Here is an 18,471-nt window from a genome sequence, read left to right on the forward strand (position 1 = left end):
TAAAATAAAACAGAGAATCAGTTTCAATCTTGATATTAACTTTAGAATGGTTAGCAAATGTTTGTTCATCTTCCTTTTAACTGACTAAAGCCACGGCAAGCAAAAACTCTGAAGATTTAACACTTACTGTGATAAGGAGACATGGTCAATGAATGTTCTGTTTGGTTCATAATATGGAATGTAAACAGAGCTACTTTCAAGGGACATTTACATTTCTTGATTATTAAACTACTTATAAGGGTTTTTTTCTTACGCAATGTAAGATATTCTTTTTAAAAAAATGTACATTAAAGGCTAAAATAAATTATTCTTGGGCTTCTTGCTATTTGTAATGCACTGTATATGAAGTAATACCAAAGACTTAGAGATTCAAAGAAGAATTCTTTCCTACCATTACTACTGGAGAATCATTTTTCTTTTAGCTATGGAAGAAGGCATAAGAAATATGAAAGTTCTATGCATATCTCCATGTAATCATACCAATATGTATATGATACACTGTCAATCCATTTGATAAATGAATTTCTTACACACCCTCATACTAACTCATCATCTCCCTGTCTGTTAATCTGTCTCTTCAAAGATTTATTCTAACATTCCAAAATTGAGAGCAATTTATATGACCAGCATTGGCTTGATTGGTCAGAAATTATAGTTTGAATAAAAGTGAAATATTTTTGTTAGTTCATAAAAATAGTTTGCTGTCTATAAAGAGGTTTGCCAACTTCTCTAAACATTTTAAATTTTTATTGCTTTGCAATATAAGAGCCTCTGAGACCAATTACAATGGAACACAGTTTCTTAAACTAACATATTGAAGTAAATGTCTATGAATTCACAAGTACATTTGGTCTTTTATCGCAAGGAAAAAATGCTTTAAAGGAAGTTGTTTATTTAGGATGCTTTATTTATATAATAATTAAACTGAGACTATAACTGTATATCTAAATATTAGGCTGAATTTGAATTTTCTCTTATGTTTGATTTTACAAAAAACTTTCATAGGTCAAGAAGATAGAAATTGATTTGTTTTTATAGCTCATTATGTCCTCTCAACATTGATCCAGACATTTTACTAACACTATGGAATAAATTTCTGGAGACTGTAGCCAGTAATGTTTATCATGGGGGAAAAAATGTTTATCCCTGTTTTAAAGATGTCAATTTTCTATAAATAAAATTCTACTGAGAGAATGCTTATGATAGTGTAACATTAATTAGGATCCAAGACGATATCAACAACACAATAGGAATAATTCTTACCCTGAAAAACTTCATGGTTCAATGGTACATATATTGAAACTTGCTTAATTAATAATTGTTTTATTTTTTAATATGATGAAAATTCTTGCATTAAAAATACCAAGGCACATTTCTTCCAGGTTATATTGTGGAAAAGAATTGCAATGGAATTAATGCACTTTTGGAAGGCATTATCTGGGTTTGTTTGTTTGTTTGTTTGTTTGTTTATTTATTTATTTATTTATTTATTTATTTATTTATTTATTTATTTAAATTGAAACTGTCACCCATCTCAACAACTCTAACGATAATTTTAGGCAATGGACACTAAAAATACAACATAACAGCAACATAACAATAAATTACCAGCAGTCAATATAAAAAACACAAACAACTTAACAACATAATCATCTCACAGACTCTCCTATACATTACAGTCCCAATGCCTGATGACATAGCCAATTTTGAAGGCCTAATGAAAGGCCAACAGGTTTAGGTCTCATTCATTTTCCAGCGGGATAGTGGAACAGAGCAGTTATCTTCTTGACCTCTGCTTCTCTAGTGTATCTCCTTAGCCTCATAGCCAGTGCTGGGAACCTTTATTAGCTGTCTAGGACTTCAGACATCTGATGTGGACTTTGTTATTCTGGACACTGTCCAAACAAGCACGATTCTACTACTTTGCATCACTCTAATATTTGTAATATGCAGGTGAAGCATTAGGGGATGCTTTCCCAAGGACCCTTATGGGTAAGTTAGGTAGCCAGGATTTAAACTCTGATCTCCAATGTCCTTTAAAAATCTCATGACATCTCATGCTTTTTTAAAATTCTTGGTGGAAGCTGGAAATTTCAGTTTTAAATCATAAGAAGATAACTTAGCCAATGAATCGTTCACAAAGTCAAATGCAATTTGTATTTACAGCATAGTTCAACAGCTGCTAAATACTTTCAACTTATTTGCAGTGGTCTTTTTATGAATAGGTGTTTCTAGATGTCTTAGAAAATTAGTATAATTATTAGAAAATGTTTCAACATAGACATTTATTCTGAAAGTGTGAATTAAATAAATGAGGACTCCACATAGACACCGCTCAGAAGGTTTTTGGAAGCAAATTATCTTGGTAGAAGCTGTAGCCAGAAGTATGCTGTCCAGATGGTTTGTTTGACACAGTGCAGCACAGGAACTGTGTGTGAAAAGCTAAATAAATGTTAAGGATTAGTCTAAACTTAATTGAAAACCTCCATGTAAAATACCATTAAATGGTACCAGTTTCTTATTTAATGTTTTTTAAAAATATATTGAATCCAAACATACTATTTAGGGATGTAATATTTAATAGAGGAAATGTAAGAGTATGTTTGATCCATCGCGAACGTGTTGAAAAATAAATTTCACACAATATAAGGAAGTTAATCATGCCAAAGTCAATACACTGGATAGAATTATGTATTACAATTAACTTGTGTTTAAATTGGCAATCTCTATAGGATATTCCTTTGCCACTGACAGCATCTAGTAATAATTAACTTGAAATCTTGATATGGGTAAGTTAAGTGCCTCATATCCAGCACTGTGACTTTTGATATGCATCCTGAATGATAGTTTTATTATGATGATATATGCAAAGTGATAGTCCCTAATCTCATATGGAAATCTATTTCAACCCCAAATATTTGCAGCATTGCATGTATTCTCTCCAGTCTTCCTTATAGTTTCTTTGAAATCATTTGCCATTTTTTCTTTGTCTCTTTGAAGTATTTTCAAAGCTCATTTTTCTTATTCCGCTTTATCTGCTTGTTTCCAGTAGCCAGAGATTTAGGTGTTCTCAGTGAGCACATCAATGTTCCAGACAAAGACACTGTTTGAAATTATCCATGAACCCAGTGCCTCTAAACATTATTGAGTGGCATTTGTTTCTGTAGGTTATGTCTGCTCTGCCTAACTGGTTTATTTCAGATTGGCAGCTGGGATTACAATGTGGTAGATGGACAGTTTGCATGGTTTGAAGATTGCATTGAGCTGTACTAGGCCTCAGTTTAATATGTCTGGAATGTACAGGCTCAGATTAGAGAAAGTTGCAAAACTTCTCCACTGAGGGAGAAATAAATCGTTTTTGCAGGCTATAATTACTTCTCTGTTTTAACTCAGTTGCAACGTAATTATGCCTGCAGGAATCATTTTCATAATTAGGTTGAACAAAAATAAGTTTTATTAATTTTCTTACGTGAAATGAATTGTTACAGTTCTAAAAAAATCTAGGTTATACAGATTTCATTCACCTTAATGTTTTGGAATACACTTTGTTTTCATACATATGCATATTCTGGGATATGTAAGTAGTGGTGGAGGAAAACAGCATCTGAAAGCAATATTAACCCAAATATTTTACGATTCTAATTTTCAGAATTGATAAATAGCACAAAGATATTATTTTTGTTCCATACATTCATATTAAGCAAATGTTGCATTATTTAGATACTGAAATAAAAAGTGCCTACTTTCCAATGATCTAAGAATTTAAATGTAAGGATTCCTAAAAAGTCTTTTGATTTTCTATCTGGCCAAATCTCTATTCTTTACTGTCCAGAACCAAGCATTTCAGACTGTTTGTTGGGATGGATTGGGTCAGGGTTATTGTCAGGAAAAGATGTAAAGGGGATGTGAAGGGGGCATGGCAAGGGTCAGGGAGAATGCATAAGTGGTCAGCATAGTGCAAAGCACAGAGGGGCTAGATGAGACAGTGCAGATGAGGGAGACTCACCTCAGCAACTTCCAGCCTTCCCTCTCTGCTTTGCTATTGATTTCCTGAGGAAGTCAGCAGGGAACATTGCAAATGGTGATCATGTGATTGTGGGGCACTTGGCCATGCTTGTAAGTACTAACAGTTTGACAAACAGTCAGATCATGTGACTGTATGGATGCTGAAACACCAAGACTGGTCATAACCACTATTCATTCAGTGCCATTTTAACATGGAATGGTTGCTATGGTCATCGGTCAATACTAGAAATGTTGATGAAAATGACAGATCTAACAAATATGGTAAAATTAACCTTTTTGATTTGAAAAAAATCAAAAATTACATTTAGCAGTGACTGAAATCCCCTATGAACTTTTTGCTGAAAAAAAAGAAAAAAAATGAACTTGTGGTTTATGTGTTTAAATATTAGCAAGGGTAACTTATGGAAAGAAGGAAATTATGATGTAATTTAGGACAGAGATAGAAAAAAATATTTAATTTATTTATTACAACTTTATAATTTTATAAATAACACAAGGTGATAAACATATCCAACACACCTTCCACAATCCTGTGAGGTGAGTTGATGTGAAGGAGAGTGATTGGCCCAAGGTCACCCCAAGTCACCTGTTGGTTTTCATGGCTAAGTGGGATTAGAACTGCTTTCTAGCCTGTTGCCTTAACTACTAGACCAAACTGGCTATATAATATAACCCTTATATAATATAATATAATCACTTCCAAAAGCTTGGAAGCTACTTCTTTATAACCTTTCTTTTCCTCTCTTTCAATTTGCTTTTCTATTTTTTATTTTTATTTATATACTTTCTTTATATGCCTGTATACAAACACATAGCTGCATACATACCTACAAACATATATACATATTCACCCATTTTTTACCAAAATAAAAGTAGGTAGGCAGGCAGGCAGGTAGGAGGATAGGATGGTAGGTAGAGATAGATACCTTATCCAAGAGCCAATGGCCCTGTAACTTTGGACATACAAAAACAACAGAGCATCTGCTTCTTCAGTGCCTGCTAAATAGAGACATTTGTACTAGCTTCATCTCACTGTTATTGTGTAAATATCCAGAATATACAAGACACCCCTTCTACACCTCTTTGCTGCTTTCAGATATCAGCCCTATTACAACATTCTATGTTGCCAGGTTTTTGCTCAGCAGTGCTTAAAATTCTTTTGATGATGACCTGTACCATAAACTAGACTTAATGAGCTTCCCATTCACCATACTAGAATGCTCTGAAATTTGATAGTGTCTTTCACATGCTAACCTTTAATACTACCCCTTTTCAGCTTTTATATAATTTTTCTGTTTTAAAACATATGTTTATATATTTTTAGCATTTCATAATTGTTTTAGATATATCATCTATGAGTTGCATTGACTTTACCCCCTCCCCTCCTTGTGCTGATCTATGACAATAATAAAGGTTTGATAATGATACTATGTTCACTAAAATTTATTTTCAGGTAAATGGTTGGGGAATTGAATGATTATAAAATTAACTGGTTTATAGTGTGTTGTCTTGTTATGTTATTTATTTTCTGTTATTAAGAGAAGTATTCATGCAGACAGGGTTATCTTTACAATCTCAAAGAGATATTTTTTCATTTTCAGCCCTAGGAAGCCAACACTGATTCAAAGGCACAATTAAAAAAAAAACTCTATAAACTTAAAAGTTAACTTTCATATAACTTTACCATCTCTGCCTTGTTCTAAAGCAATATGCCTTCTGTGTTTTGGTGGTGTTTCTTCTCATTGCCTGCAAAATAGTCCATATTCTTCAAAGCAATTCCTTAATTCTCTGCATTAGTTTTCAGTGATTGTAGGGGCTTCAAAAACATTGATAAACAAGGAACAGAATTTGTAAAAACTTGTTGTTAAATTAGTTCATTTTCTTTGTTGAATGTAAAATTCCAAATTGTAACTAGTTTGCATTTACTAAACGCTGAAGTGTGACCAAGAAAGCTGTATCCCAAGTATGCACCTGAGACTGCAACAGCTTTAGTTTGCCTTGCAATATGTGTCCGATTTTGATAAACTATATAAATGGCCTTCTGAAAATGTGGAGATGGTAGCGTCATCTAGAAATCTCAGAAACGGCAGGTGAAATAGCAAAAAGATGGTGAAGAACCTTCTCTAAATGCAAGTTTAGATGCAAGTTCAGTTGTACATGTACTTCCTAAATATATATGATGGATAAATGAATGTTTTTTCAAAGTTATTTTCAGTTTCACTGTCAATCGGTACCTTCAACATATATTGTACTGCCCGTGTGAATGCTCATTTTTATGCATGTTGCTCATTAATGTTCAAGATTTTCACTAAATTTCAACTAGAACTTGTTTGTAATATTGCATTTGGAATATTTTAATCATTGTCATTATTTTCACTAAAACTATAAATAATCTAGTATTTCATTTTGTCTTTCATACCTCTCCAACCTTTTTTTTTAAATTACATTTTGTAGTTCTTTTCAGACATAAACATATAACACAGTAAGTTGCTGCCAAACAAAATATATTTATCTCTAGTCTCTTTATTACTAGAGAAAGCAGGAAAATTTATTTATTTTGTAACTATTTATAGGTTTGTCAGTATGACAAATTTCTAATGAGCCATGACTTATCGCTGAATATTTTTAAATGTAATTTATGATAAAATCTAATCATGTTCCACATAAGAATGTATTGATGATGTCTATTCCAGGCAGTGGAAGCTCAGATCCGAAGTTTTGGACAGACTCCTTCCCAAGTGCTTATAGAACCACATCCTCCAAGAAGTTCTGCTATGCAGTTGGTAAGTTGGGTCCAGATTTTACACCTTGGTAAAATGGCTACTCTGAATTCAAATACACAAATCTTCTCTTTGTTTCAAATGTATAAAATACAACATTTTTGCACGCATACCAGAACTTATATTTTCATAGTGTAACATTTTAAAATATTCATTCTTCCACTGAAATTATAATGTATTACAATTTATCAGAATTCCACTGGAGCACATCATTATTTTAGAGATCTTATTTAAGTTTACTCAGATGAATATAGAAATTTTTAAATAGTGATGCTCCATTTTAATTTCAGGGACAACACAACATAATCATAGTTAGTAAACTCAAGTGTGCACTTTATTGTTCTCTTTTTGTACATGGGCAGGTGTACAAAATATGATTTTACAAAGCTATTTTATATGTTCAAAAATATTCAGATGATATTTAAATCAGTTCTTAGTATTTGATATTCCTTTTCACATAGAATTGCAATTTAGAAATAAAAAAGAGTGGAGAGATACACAGAAATGGAAAGAAATTAATGATGTCTTTTGAAGTGAAAACAAAAATAAAAGCAAAATATAAATCTAATCAATACTGCTTTTACCAAATTTCATTAAAAATTTAAGTTTGTGTAAGCATTTTGAAATTAGTGGGTGGATTTAGATCATTGTCATTTAACATCAGATAACACTATGGCTATTTGGTTGAAAATCAAGAATTCAATTCAGGCAATTCCTACCATTTAAAGAAATAGATCACATACATGTGTGTATGTCTATATTATATGCAAAAAATATACAGTTTTAGCATTTCAGAGAGCTGCCACAGAGACAAACATGAACTGACTCTCGCTTCTCTGCAAATGTTGTAGAAACAATAACTTCAGAGAGTAGTTTTAAAGTTCACATTTTTATTCTTGTGTTTTAATTTTTTTTGGGGGGGGGGTTAAGATGAGAATGACAAAAAATGTTTTCATTCCATGCTATGTTAACACCAAATCAAAGTTCTACCATTGTAATGATTGGTTTAATTGCTAAAAGTTCCACTAATTTCTCTGGGTTCTGTGTGGAGAAGCCATTAAAGGCACCATGGGCTGTGTTAAATGCACAGGCCATAATATGCACCAGGTGTAGTAATTAGCAATCACAAGGAGGCTGCCTATTTGTCTGGTTTGGCTGCTGTTGCTGTATCCCCTTGTGTTTTCACACCATCAGATAGCTGAATTTAATTGAGGCCACATCAGATGAGGCATTACTGACACCTTTAATTGAATGAGCATCCAGGGAGGATTAACTCATAATATTGATTGGCTTTTAGCCACTTGCTCAAAAGTGTGTCTGGGTAGCTTATTAGTTGTTTTTATTTACACCTTCATGCAAAGATTACAAATAGGAATTCATAGTGCAATATGTTTTTCTAAGTACTCTTAATGTCTTTTCTTCAAAGGAGTGATATAAAAATGCATTATTTATCTATAACTAAATGTACATATACAACTAAGGATAACTAGGCAAAAACCATTGTCCCTGTATTCAAACTTAGTATTTCAGGATTATTCTCACATAATATTAGTAATAAATATATAAATAATAACTTTATTTAGCAGAGTGTACATTAATACCATACTCACTAACAATCAGTTATTTTATTTGTTCAGCTGTTACATATTAGTTATCTCAAACAGTTTTAGAAAAGATGCGAAAGCATGAATTTTGATAATATAAGCTAACAGCACTTTCTTAGAATAGGGCTGTAATTCCTACTTCCAAAATGTTATAACAATGATGAGAGTAAAGACTGCATCTTGATAATTCCTTTGACATCAGTTATTTTATAGCTTCATCAAATATATAATCTGATGTAATATTTAAAGGATGTGTATATATGTGTACACCAAATTAGTATTCCTAATATTTTGAGTCATTTTTTAATGACTCTTCTATAGATATTAGGGTTCGACAGACAATACATAGCAAAGAAAGTCAACCTCTTAACAAATGAAACTTCTATTATCAAATAGAGTTATGAAGGCAGGATACAAAATTGCAAAGTGAAAACATTAAAATTAAAACATCTGCAATGCATTAGGCAAGTGATATTAAATAGGTAGTCTGTTGGCATGAATGTTTCCCTATTTATACTTTGTCATGCTGGAAACCTAGTTTGCTCTGCGGAAACTGTGTCAACCTGCCTGCTGCCAAGTTAGAGTTCTAGGTCTAAGTAGCTCCATAGCCACAAGGTTCTCCTAGAAGAGCTTTACTGAATTCTAGCTTTCCAGGAAGACAAAGGTTAGTAAAAAGTGTTGTAGCAACCAAGGAATTGCTAGAAATTTAATTCTTAAAAAAGTATTTATAAAACTTGGAATTAAATTTGATCGTTAATTGGGTTATATCCAGATTAAGTTAACCTCTTGAAATCTATAAGATACTTAAATGAATCATAGTTAGAGATATTATGTGGTTGTTGCGAAATTGGAGCATAAGAGTTTCATCTTTGTGATGGAATGTCTTATTGGACCTTGAGAACATGGAGTAAGAGGGATAAGGGAAGAAATAGGGTTGGCACATTACAGATAAGAGTCCTGAATCGAAGGGAGCGGGAAATGTGAGAAAGAGACTCCTTAACTCTGCCTTAATTACATTAGGTATAAATTGTGTGAAATAATTATTTCAATTGGTTTTGGAGCTTTATTGTATTACCTTGATGATGATAATAATAATAATATTTCCAGAAATCCAGTGCTTCCTGAACTTGCTAACATTATGGAGTTTGACAATATTACATCCTTTTTTATTTGAAACATTTCCTGATTTTCCCCACCTCATCCAAGCGTTCTCCAAACCTGGCAACTTTAAACTTGTGGATTTCAACTCCAAGAATTTCCCAACCAGCACGAGAACCCTGCTTTATATTGTTGTTGTTGTTGTTATTATTTTATCAGAAACAAATCAATAGTGGAGGAAAACATAGAATAGCTGCAGAAAATATTTTGATTAATTAATAATATTTCCAAATTAAAATTCTTCATTTGGAAATATTACTGAATACATCATGTTAATAACATTGAACTTGCTTTAGTTTACTCTTCTTTAAAATTTATATCTGTACTTTTTTCTTATTCTTTAAAATTTACATCTATACTTATTTAAAATCTACTTCTTAGACTTGTATCATGAATGAAGCAGATATTGAAGGAAAACTTTGAATGAAGTCAGGGTATCTGTAATGTAACTAAACAGAAAACAGCCCAAAAATACATGCTTAATTGTAGAATCTATTAGTTAATAATTAAATTAATATGGATTGACTAGTGAAATGATTTCCTGGAAAAGTTGGGTGCGATAATGAATAGGTGTTGATTCAGTTGAATATCAGCTACTACACGGCTTTATTAGAACAAATTCTAAAATAGAATTTGACTTCAGATGTGACATCCTTATTTTTTATCATATAACATTGTTCTGCTCTGAAGAGTCTAAGGAAACATCAGCACATATTCATTTTATGAAAATATAACAGCTGTAAAAACCTATATTCTATAATTAATTTGAATTAATATTCCTACATTAATGTCAAGATTATCAAGCAGTGTATCACGAGTGTCAAATTCAAATCGTGCCACATGGTGTCATGTGACATATCACAACATTTTTTGCCTTTGCAGAGCCAGTGTCAGCGTGGCATGTGCATAATGCATCTGTCCCATAAGCCACCAGTTTGACACCCCTGCTGTATACAATAATACTTAAAGTTCAATTTGAAAAAGACCCTTCATTTGCTACTTTTTTAAAAAGGCTGTGTCTTTTCCCGGGGCAGATATGTGATCATGGAAAAAATGACAGCTGTTTTACAATTTTTTGGAGAACAAATTTTCATGATTTTATTTCTCTTTTTATTGGGGCTTTCTTTTCTTCATCTGAATCTGGTGATCAAAAATGGTAGCAATTTTAATACCCAGATACTTGAAAAAGTTTTAATGATGAGTTGCTGGATTTAGATTTTTTTCCTCTTCATTTAATTTTTAATGTGAAATCAAAGTATTCATTAAAATATAGTTTCCATAGCCTGTGAAAAATTATTGCATTAGTATTCATTTGCAGCTGCTGATGCTTCTTGCTTCTTTTAACGGGGTCTTCACCGTTCCTGCACTTTCTTATCTTTCCAATCTTCTTTGCCTTTCCCTTTTTCCCTTGTGTTTGGGATCTTGTTTTCCCCACTCAACAGTATCTCCTTCTCCAGAGTCCATTGATGTTCACAGACCAAGCTCAACAGGATGTCATCATGGTCCTAAAATTTCCATCCAACTCTCCTGTAACTCATGTAGCAGCCAACACTCAGCCTGGTTTTGCAAATTCTGCTGTGATTACTGTCACCGTCAACCGAATATTTGCTGTAAATAAGTGGCACAATCTTCCTGGTAAGTATAGAATTATTGATTACATAATTAGCAAATTGGTGTGTGGTATTAAGGTGCAAAAGGGCTACTACTTTCCATAGTATTTAAGAAGTATAAGCATAGTTATATTAGTGCAATAGAACTTTTAATCATTTCAGAAATGCCATGCAGTAAACTATGCAAATTATATGTAATAATACATTATAAGAATACCAACCTCATTCTTTTGCATCAAGTTTTACTAAGTACCTGAGCAGTATCAGCAATGTTTTACAATTTCTAGCAAGATGATAGAAAATCTGGAAACAAAACTGTAGGCAGAGTTGAAATGTGAAATCTTGAAGCTTTGCATTATCCTTGGTTTGCTGTGTCAGTTTAAATTTGAGTAGTGGAAACAAATTATATATATTATATAATTATATAATTTTAGGGCTATTACATGTGACCTCTGTAAATTTCCAAATGTCCTTTGTCTATCTGCTTTTTACATCAAGGTTTTCCACCAGTCTAGGAATAATTGTAATTGAATACAAATGTTCATGTATTAGTTGGTAAATTGGTTGAAATGCTATTCCTGATAGGTGAACAACTTTACTCCAAATTTAGTCTGAACTGTCAGGGAGTGGATAATGTCTGTTTGTCAGTTGGCAGGATATTGGAGAAAAACAGCTTATCTTTTGTGATTGCTTTTACATTTGAGCCAAATAGTACCGGTAAATAGTAAATGCATCCAATATTTCTGTTCTCAATTATTCCCATTTCCCTATTAACCCTTTTGTGCTTCACGAAAGCATCCCTCCTATCAAATCCTTTGTCCCCATCTTTTCCTTGCTGCTTTTGACTTCTGAAATTCATCAAATTTCTGTGAAAAAACTCAATGTCCACTCTTTTATTACTACTACTGCTACATTTCAATGTCTTCCTGGTCTCTTAGCCTTTTTATTCTTGTTTAAAATATTGTTTATTATTTTATTGTATAATTCCTATTGCCATTTTTAAAAAAAATGAAAAATATGGAAATACTCATATATCACTTGACTCAGGTAAGTAAAATTGTATACTTTCATTCTATTGAATTAACAGTATTTCACTGCTGGGTACAGTCGAACATCTATCCTTATAGAGAAAAAACTTATAGTGCTTATTATGATTTTAGTGAATCATAGACTTCTAAATTCCACATGAACTAAGTAATCATTCCAACAAAGCTAATTTTATGATAAGCATATGCTTTGCAATTTGCCTGTGAAAAGGTGGGATATTGGGCGTATGATTTTTCTTATGCTAGTTTCCATTATTGCAAAGTTTCATTGATATTTTGAGAAAAATATTCTGGAAATAATTATTTTGCATTTTAGCTTTAGAAAAAAAATGTTTTGAATACAAAAATTGTTCATACATTTTTATTAAACAAAACTAAGTTACAAATGAGATTTTTCTCTGTTTACACTACTTTTAAATGATAATATACCCCTTTGTATTTATATGACCTAAAAATCTCCTTTTTATATAAAACGGTTATTTTTTATGAATATTACATTTGTGTTATCCCATTCAAAGGGTTTTTTTTTTGTTCCCTTAAAGAAAGGAGATGAGAACCACGATAGCAAGTGGCTGTCACATTTTGTTTTCAGCATTCTTTACCATTTGTTTTCTTTTTTGCAATATGAGAAGCTGCTGGTTAACCATCTGCTATAGTTTATGGCCCAAATCTCTGGTGATGGCATACACTGAGAACAGAAATAGAATAAAATAAGTGTATAAACAAACCTTTTAAAAAAAAACTTGAAATTTTGGCTGATATAATTTATTAAATGGGAGAAAATCCAATTCTTAAAAAGACAGTATCAATAATTCTTCATTTATACAATTTGTGTGTGTGTGATTTTAGTACCTAAAATAGCACTATCTCTAAGCCTTTTCTCATTCTTTTAGCTCATCAAGGTGCTGTACAAGACCAGCCATACCAGCTGCCAGTGGAAATCGATCCTCTCATAGGTCTGTCACTTCCTTCTCTCTTTGCGATTCATTAAGCTCTGTATGGTGGCCCTGAAGTGTAGATTACGGTTGTTTTTCACTTGCTGGTTGCTGGGAATGGAATTTTCCTGATAAACCATTTGCATGCAAATTGGAATGCAATGAGCTGTGGCTATGCTGGTATTTCATCAACTCCCCCTCATTGGTTTGCCTAATTTGAACAGGCCTAGGACGTGTGTCAATGAAAATTAATATGGATGCCGTAATAATGTGTGATTGAGAATGCGCATGAAGTACTGTCAGGATAATATTGGGCCTTTTCATCACTCAGACTTGTTGATGAGCATGTTATGATGAATTGGTGCACCAGTAATGTGATGGAGCTCTTTGCTGAGGAAATTTTCATAATAACAGTAGGGTTCTTAGTGGCACTGTGTTGTGAAAAATAAAACTCTGGTGCCAGAATTTTATAATTACAGGAGATCAATCCTTTTTTCCACAGGCCTGCTGTTCAGGCTGATGGAATTAATGTGTAATTGCAGAGCAGTTCCAGAGTTGAAATAAATGGCTCAGTCATTTTAAGGTTAGGATATTAGTTTTTTTTTTTTTTACTAAATTATGGTTGACTTCAGGATCAGAACCAGGGAAGCAGGAAGATGGTTTCTCAGCTACATTAAATTTTATAATAAACTTGATTCACAAATATTGTAATATAGTGCTGTTGCTTAAATCACAAAGAAAAAAATTCACTAGATGATTTGTGAACCTTTATTTTTAGGCATCAGTAAATTTCATATAATATATTCTGTAATGTATTTATCACAACCCTTGGGAAGCATCAGTAGATATGTATCAGATGAACTGTGAAACATTTTATATTCAATGTTTAAAGTATAGGACTTATTCTATTCAGCCCTTATCATGGATGTCTGCAAGATTTATTCTTGCAGTGAGCAAAATACAGGCTGTAATTTTACTTTGGAAAAGTAGTACAATAACACACATGCCTTTTTCTTTTAAGTTTATCCCACATTAATATTTAGCATGCAACTGATAGATTGGATGCTAAGATTATCTCCCTTTGATAGAGGGAGGGAATCATGAAATGCAAAGTTAGTGTTATTCGTATTAGTACCTATTGAATAAATGACACTTAGTAGATAAATATATTAAATCTAGGTGCAGTCTGAAAAAGATATTACCCTCAACATGTTAAGAACTGTTGCATGTGTAACTATTGATAACATTAAAGTTATAGCTAGAAATTATATCTGGAGTTAATACTTAAGCAGCTTGTTTTAGGATGCTTATTAATATTGTAAATTACTGCAAATGATCTGCAATACTATTTTGAAAAACAAGCAGTTCTCAACTTATGACTGGTCACTTAGTGACTATTCGTAATATGGGCCCCGCCCCAAACATACTTAAGACCCAGTTCTGATGGCCAGTGCCCTTTCTGGTCATGTGATCACATTTCAGACAGTCAGCAACTAGCCCACATTTTCAGTCGCTTGCAGTATATGGCAGTCACATAACAATTTATGATGCTTTTCCTGAAAATGCCAGGGTTCACTTAATAAATAAAATATAGATGAAATCTCATCTGAAGTTATCCTTTAAATCACTACTGTACCTAATTTCCATACTATTATTTATTATATTTATCGATACTGTGTTTAATATATCTTATAATTATTTTATATATGCAGTGTTGCTGCAGTACATAGACCAAAGGTTTCCCTCTTCAAATAAAGCTCCTAGTGATCTGCAATCTGTATAATGAATTAAATCATTAAGGGTTATATAACAGGTAGTCCTCAAGGTATAACCCTAATTCTTTAGGGTCGTAAATAAAAATGGTCACAAAATGAATTGGACTCATTTTTATGTCATTTTTTACCACAATTCTTAAGCAAATCAATCAAGTTACTAAGTGAAAGAAAATTGGGGTTGCTGTTTTCGGGTCATTAAATAATCTCCACAAGCGGAAGCAATATGCTCCGCCCCATATTTTGGTAGATCAGGTAGACTGCCGGAATTGAAAGCAGTGCATAGAAGCTGCCTTTTAATTAAAAACAAAAAACAGGTGATCTCAAAGCACACACAAACTAACACAGTAAGTGGAATGCAAAGTAACTTGCTGAAAGCAATCACAAAACATTTGCAAACAAACACAGTACAGTAGAATACAAAGGAACTTTACAGTATTGAATCTGCTTTTTAAAGACATTTCTTGTACTAGTATTTCTGCAAACAATTCCAAGGCAAATACATACAAGTATAATCATGAAAAAACCCTTTATCTTTGAAAAGTTCTAACAGACAAGTACAGCAATTTGTAAAATCCTTACATCCTTACAAATACAGGTAATGCCCGGGTTACAAGTGTTCCCTTAGCAAATGTTCGAAGTTACACAATAAATGCCCCCTAACGTTTATGAGCAAGTCCTGAAATTATGAATATTGCAGCACCACGGCAGTTGTTCACCCTTACAAACTACCGTAGAGGCTATGCAACATTTGTCCTGCCTATTCACACACACACACACACACACACCAGGTCTTCACAGGCAATCTGCTTGTGGAGACTCACTTATTTTGCTAAGATTTCCTCTCCGTCAGGGTTTCTTTGCCTACTTTGCTGCTTCAGGCTTTCGGTGCATTTGTAGAGGTCTAAAGTACCATGAGATCAGTAGCGCGAGATCTCATGCTAATGATCTCATGTGATATCACACTTTTGGCCTCTATTATCTGTGAATTAAGTCCTGGATGTTTGAAAATGGAGGGAAGGCTTTGGTCCTTCAGGTCTTTCCTCTGTTTGCCATTTCCTTGCCGAAACCTACAGTAAGATTACATCCCTGTAGACTTTGGCAACCCTTTGCAAAAAGCCTTTGTTGGTACCAGCGAAGCTATGTTCCTACTGGCAAAGGCTTTTTGTAAATGGCTGTCGAAGCCTACAGGGATGCAATCCCCAAGCACTTCGGCAGTGAGAAAGGAGGCCTGGAGATGCGTGAGTGGGCCTCTGCACCTCCTTTTTCATAGCAAAATCCTTCCTCAAGCAGTTCAGCAGAGGGAAAGGAAACCCAGAAGGGCACGTGTGGCTCTCCGCACCTCCTTTTTCATTGCTCAAGACTCCCACAAGCAGTTTGGCGGTAAGAAAGGAGGCCCGGAATGGTGCACATGGCAAAGAAGAGCAGGGAAAGAAATATGATGGAGAGGAGACAGAGCTTCATCAGAAAGCATGGCAGGATGGGGGGCAGCAATTGTGGAGATTACAGGAGAGCGAGAATGAGGTATCTGTGCATCAGGGGAGGTCTTAAGTGATATGAAGCAGGTGGCCTGTTCCATCACTACCCCCCCCCATGACTTTCCCTACCCCGAGATAATTCATGTGCATTTAACGCGCCATACATTCAATTAGCGAGTGCATGGGTGAAAGGAGGGAGTGATCACATTCAAAGTACAAGATGTTGTAAGTACATTTTGGTGGTGCATTTGTAACTTCAAATGGTCTTTAAATAGTCTTTCATACCTTGAAGGCTACCTATAATTTGTCAAGCTTAAGTTTTATTAATTTATACATACTAAAATTGTAGTCTATCTAATTTGTTTTGCAAGCTGAACTTGCACTAAAAATGAATTTTATCATATCCCTATTTTTGAGAGAGATAGTCAGAGCCTTATAAGATTTATTTCTTGAAATAATCTGAGCACCCTGTATTAAAATTGGGAAAAAGAAATGGAAATAAGATGTCCCAAGAATCATACTCTTATTGATTTAAGATTGTTTGGCAAGAAATTAAGACTTATTTTTCAATTGGAGTAAACTATTATTTCTCTCTTGCATTTTCATTTTCTCCTTTTTTAGCTAGCAATACAGGTATGCACAGAAGGCAAATCACAGATCTTCTGGACCAAAGTATTCAAGTCCATTCCCAGTGCTTTGTTATCACTTCAGATAATCGCTACATCCTAGTCTGTGGATTTTGGGATAAAAGTTTTCGGGTGTATTCTACTGATACGGGTGAGTTAATGTAATACATTAATCTTTTTCTGAAGCTGTTTAATTAAACTGTTAAAACTTTGTTTTTGTACAATTTTTACAAAACAGCAAAACTGATTACCGGTAGTCCTTGATTTAAATTTATCACTTAGCAACCATTCAAAATTCTGAGGATCCCATAAAATATACTTATTACCCGGTTCCAATGTTCCTATAGTTGGCCCCCAATGCAGTCATGTGACTGTGTTTTGGTCACTCGGTAACCAGCCCACCTATACAGCCATTTGCAGTATCCTCTACTCACATGACTGGGATTGTAGATGAAAACCAGCCTTTACTTCAGCTTCCAGTGAAAGACATCATACAGTGGGTTCACTTAATGAGCACAACCCTTGTTTAATGACCATGATGGTCACTTAATGACTACCACAAAAAGTCATAACAAGGTCATTCATACTAGGACCTGATTTACAACCATCACAACTTATAACTATAATTGCCAGGCTCAATTGCAGTTGAGGATTTAATTTTGTTTTTAATATTTAAAAAAGAAGGAATATCAAATTTTATATCCTTGCTGTAAAGTGTAAGAAAAACACTTGACTCTTCCAAAACATCTCTGTAATTTTACATCAAAAATACATCCACTGTCTCCTTCTATCTGCCTATTATTTTCTACCCTCAAGACATCAAATATTTCTTTTTGCTAACATTTTAATACTGATTGAGACATACAATGGTACCTTTACTCTTTCTTTTTGCATCATTCTGAAAATTCATTAGTAGTGCCAAATCGAATATTTAAGTAAATTGTAGGGAGCATTGGATTTGCAGGACAAGAGAAGATTTGATTGGTTGAAGAAGGTCCAGTTTGGCTTTTACCTTGAATTTCCAAAACAAACTCTACCTTCAATTTATTTTCTGCTTTCTTGCCTCTTTAAAATGCATAATTGCAATGTATTCCTGATATTTTTCTTCTTGTATTCCATAATACAAAATATAGGATGAATGGAAGAACACACTGTAGAATAGATTATGTTGAAACTATTGTAATATTATTTAGATTGTGCACCCCTTTTTATAAAGATCTAATATAGGGATAATATATACACACAAAAATCTACCACCTCATGTTCTTTATTATTTTCATTCCTGCTTCCACCTAGCCACAATAATAATATTTGGAAAGAAATATTAAATATATACATTGTGCTAAATGATATAAAACTCTGCAGTTTCATCTGACATATAAAAATATTAAGAGTATTAAAATTAAATTAAAATATGATATTAAATATGCTATTTA

General features: G+C 33.2%; 1 protein-coding gene across 1 annotated transcript in view; it reads left to right on the forward strand.

The window, feature by feature from the left end:
- LRBA (LPS responsive beige-like anchor protein) overlaps nt 1-18,471 on the forward strand; it is a 380,505-nt gene that overhangs the window by 341,642 nt on the left and 20,392 nt on the right. The window contains exons 49-52 of the mRNA XM_087724319.1: nt 6,720-6,809; nt 11,011-11,203; nt 13,118-13,180; nt 17,031-17,186. Of these exons, the coding sequence (XP_087580445.1) occupies nt 6,720-6,809; nt 11,011-11,203; nt 13,118-13,180; nt 17,031-17,186 (502 nt within the window). The remainder of the gene's footprint in view (nt 1-6,719; nt 6,810-11,010; nt 11,204-13,117; nt 13,181-17,030; nt 17,187-18,471) is intronic.

The sequence above is a fragment of the Thamnophis sirtalis genome, unplaced genomic scaffold (assembly GCF_051295495.1).
Source record: "Thamnophis sirtalis isolate CommonGarterSnake01/CBP01778 unplaced genomic scaffold, rThaSir2_p1.2 scaffold_10, whole genome shotgun sequence".
Lineage (NCBI taxonomy): Eukaryota > Metazoa > Chordata > Lepidosauria > Squamata > Natricidae > Thamnophis > Thamnophis sirtalis.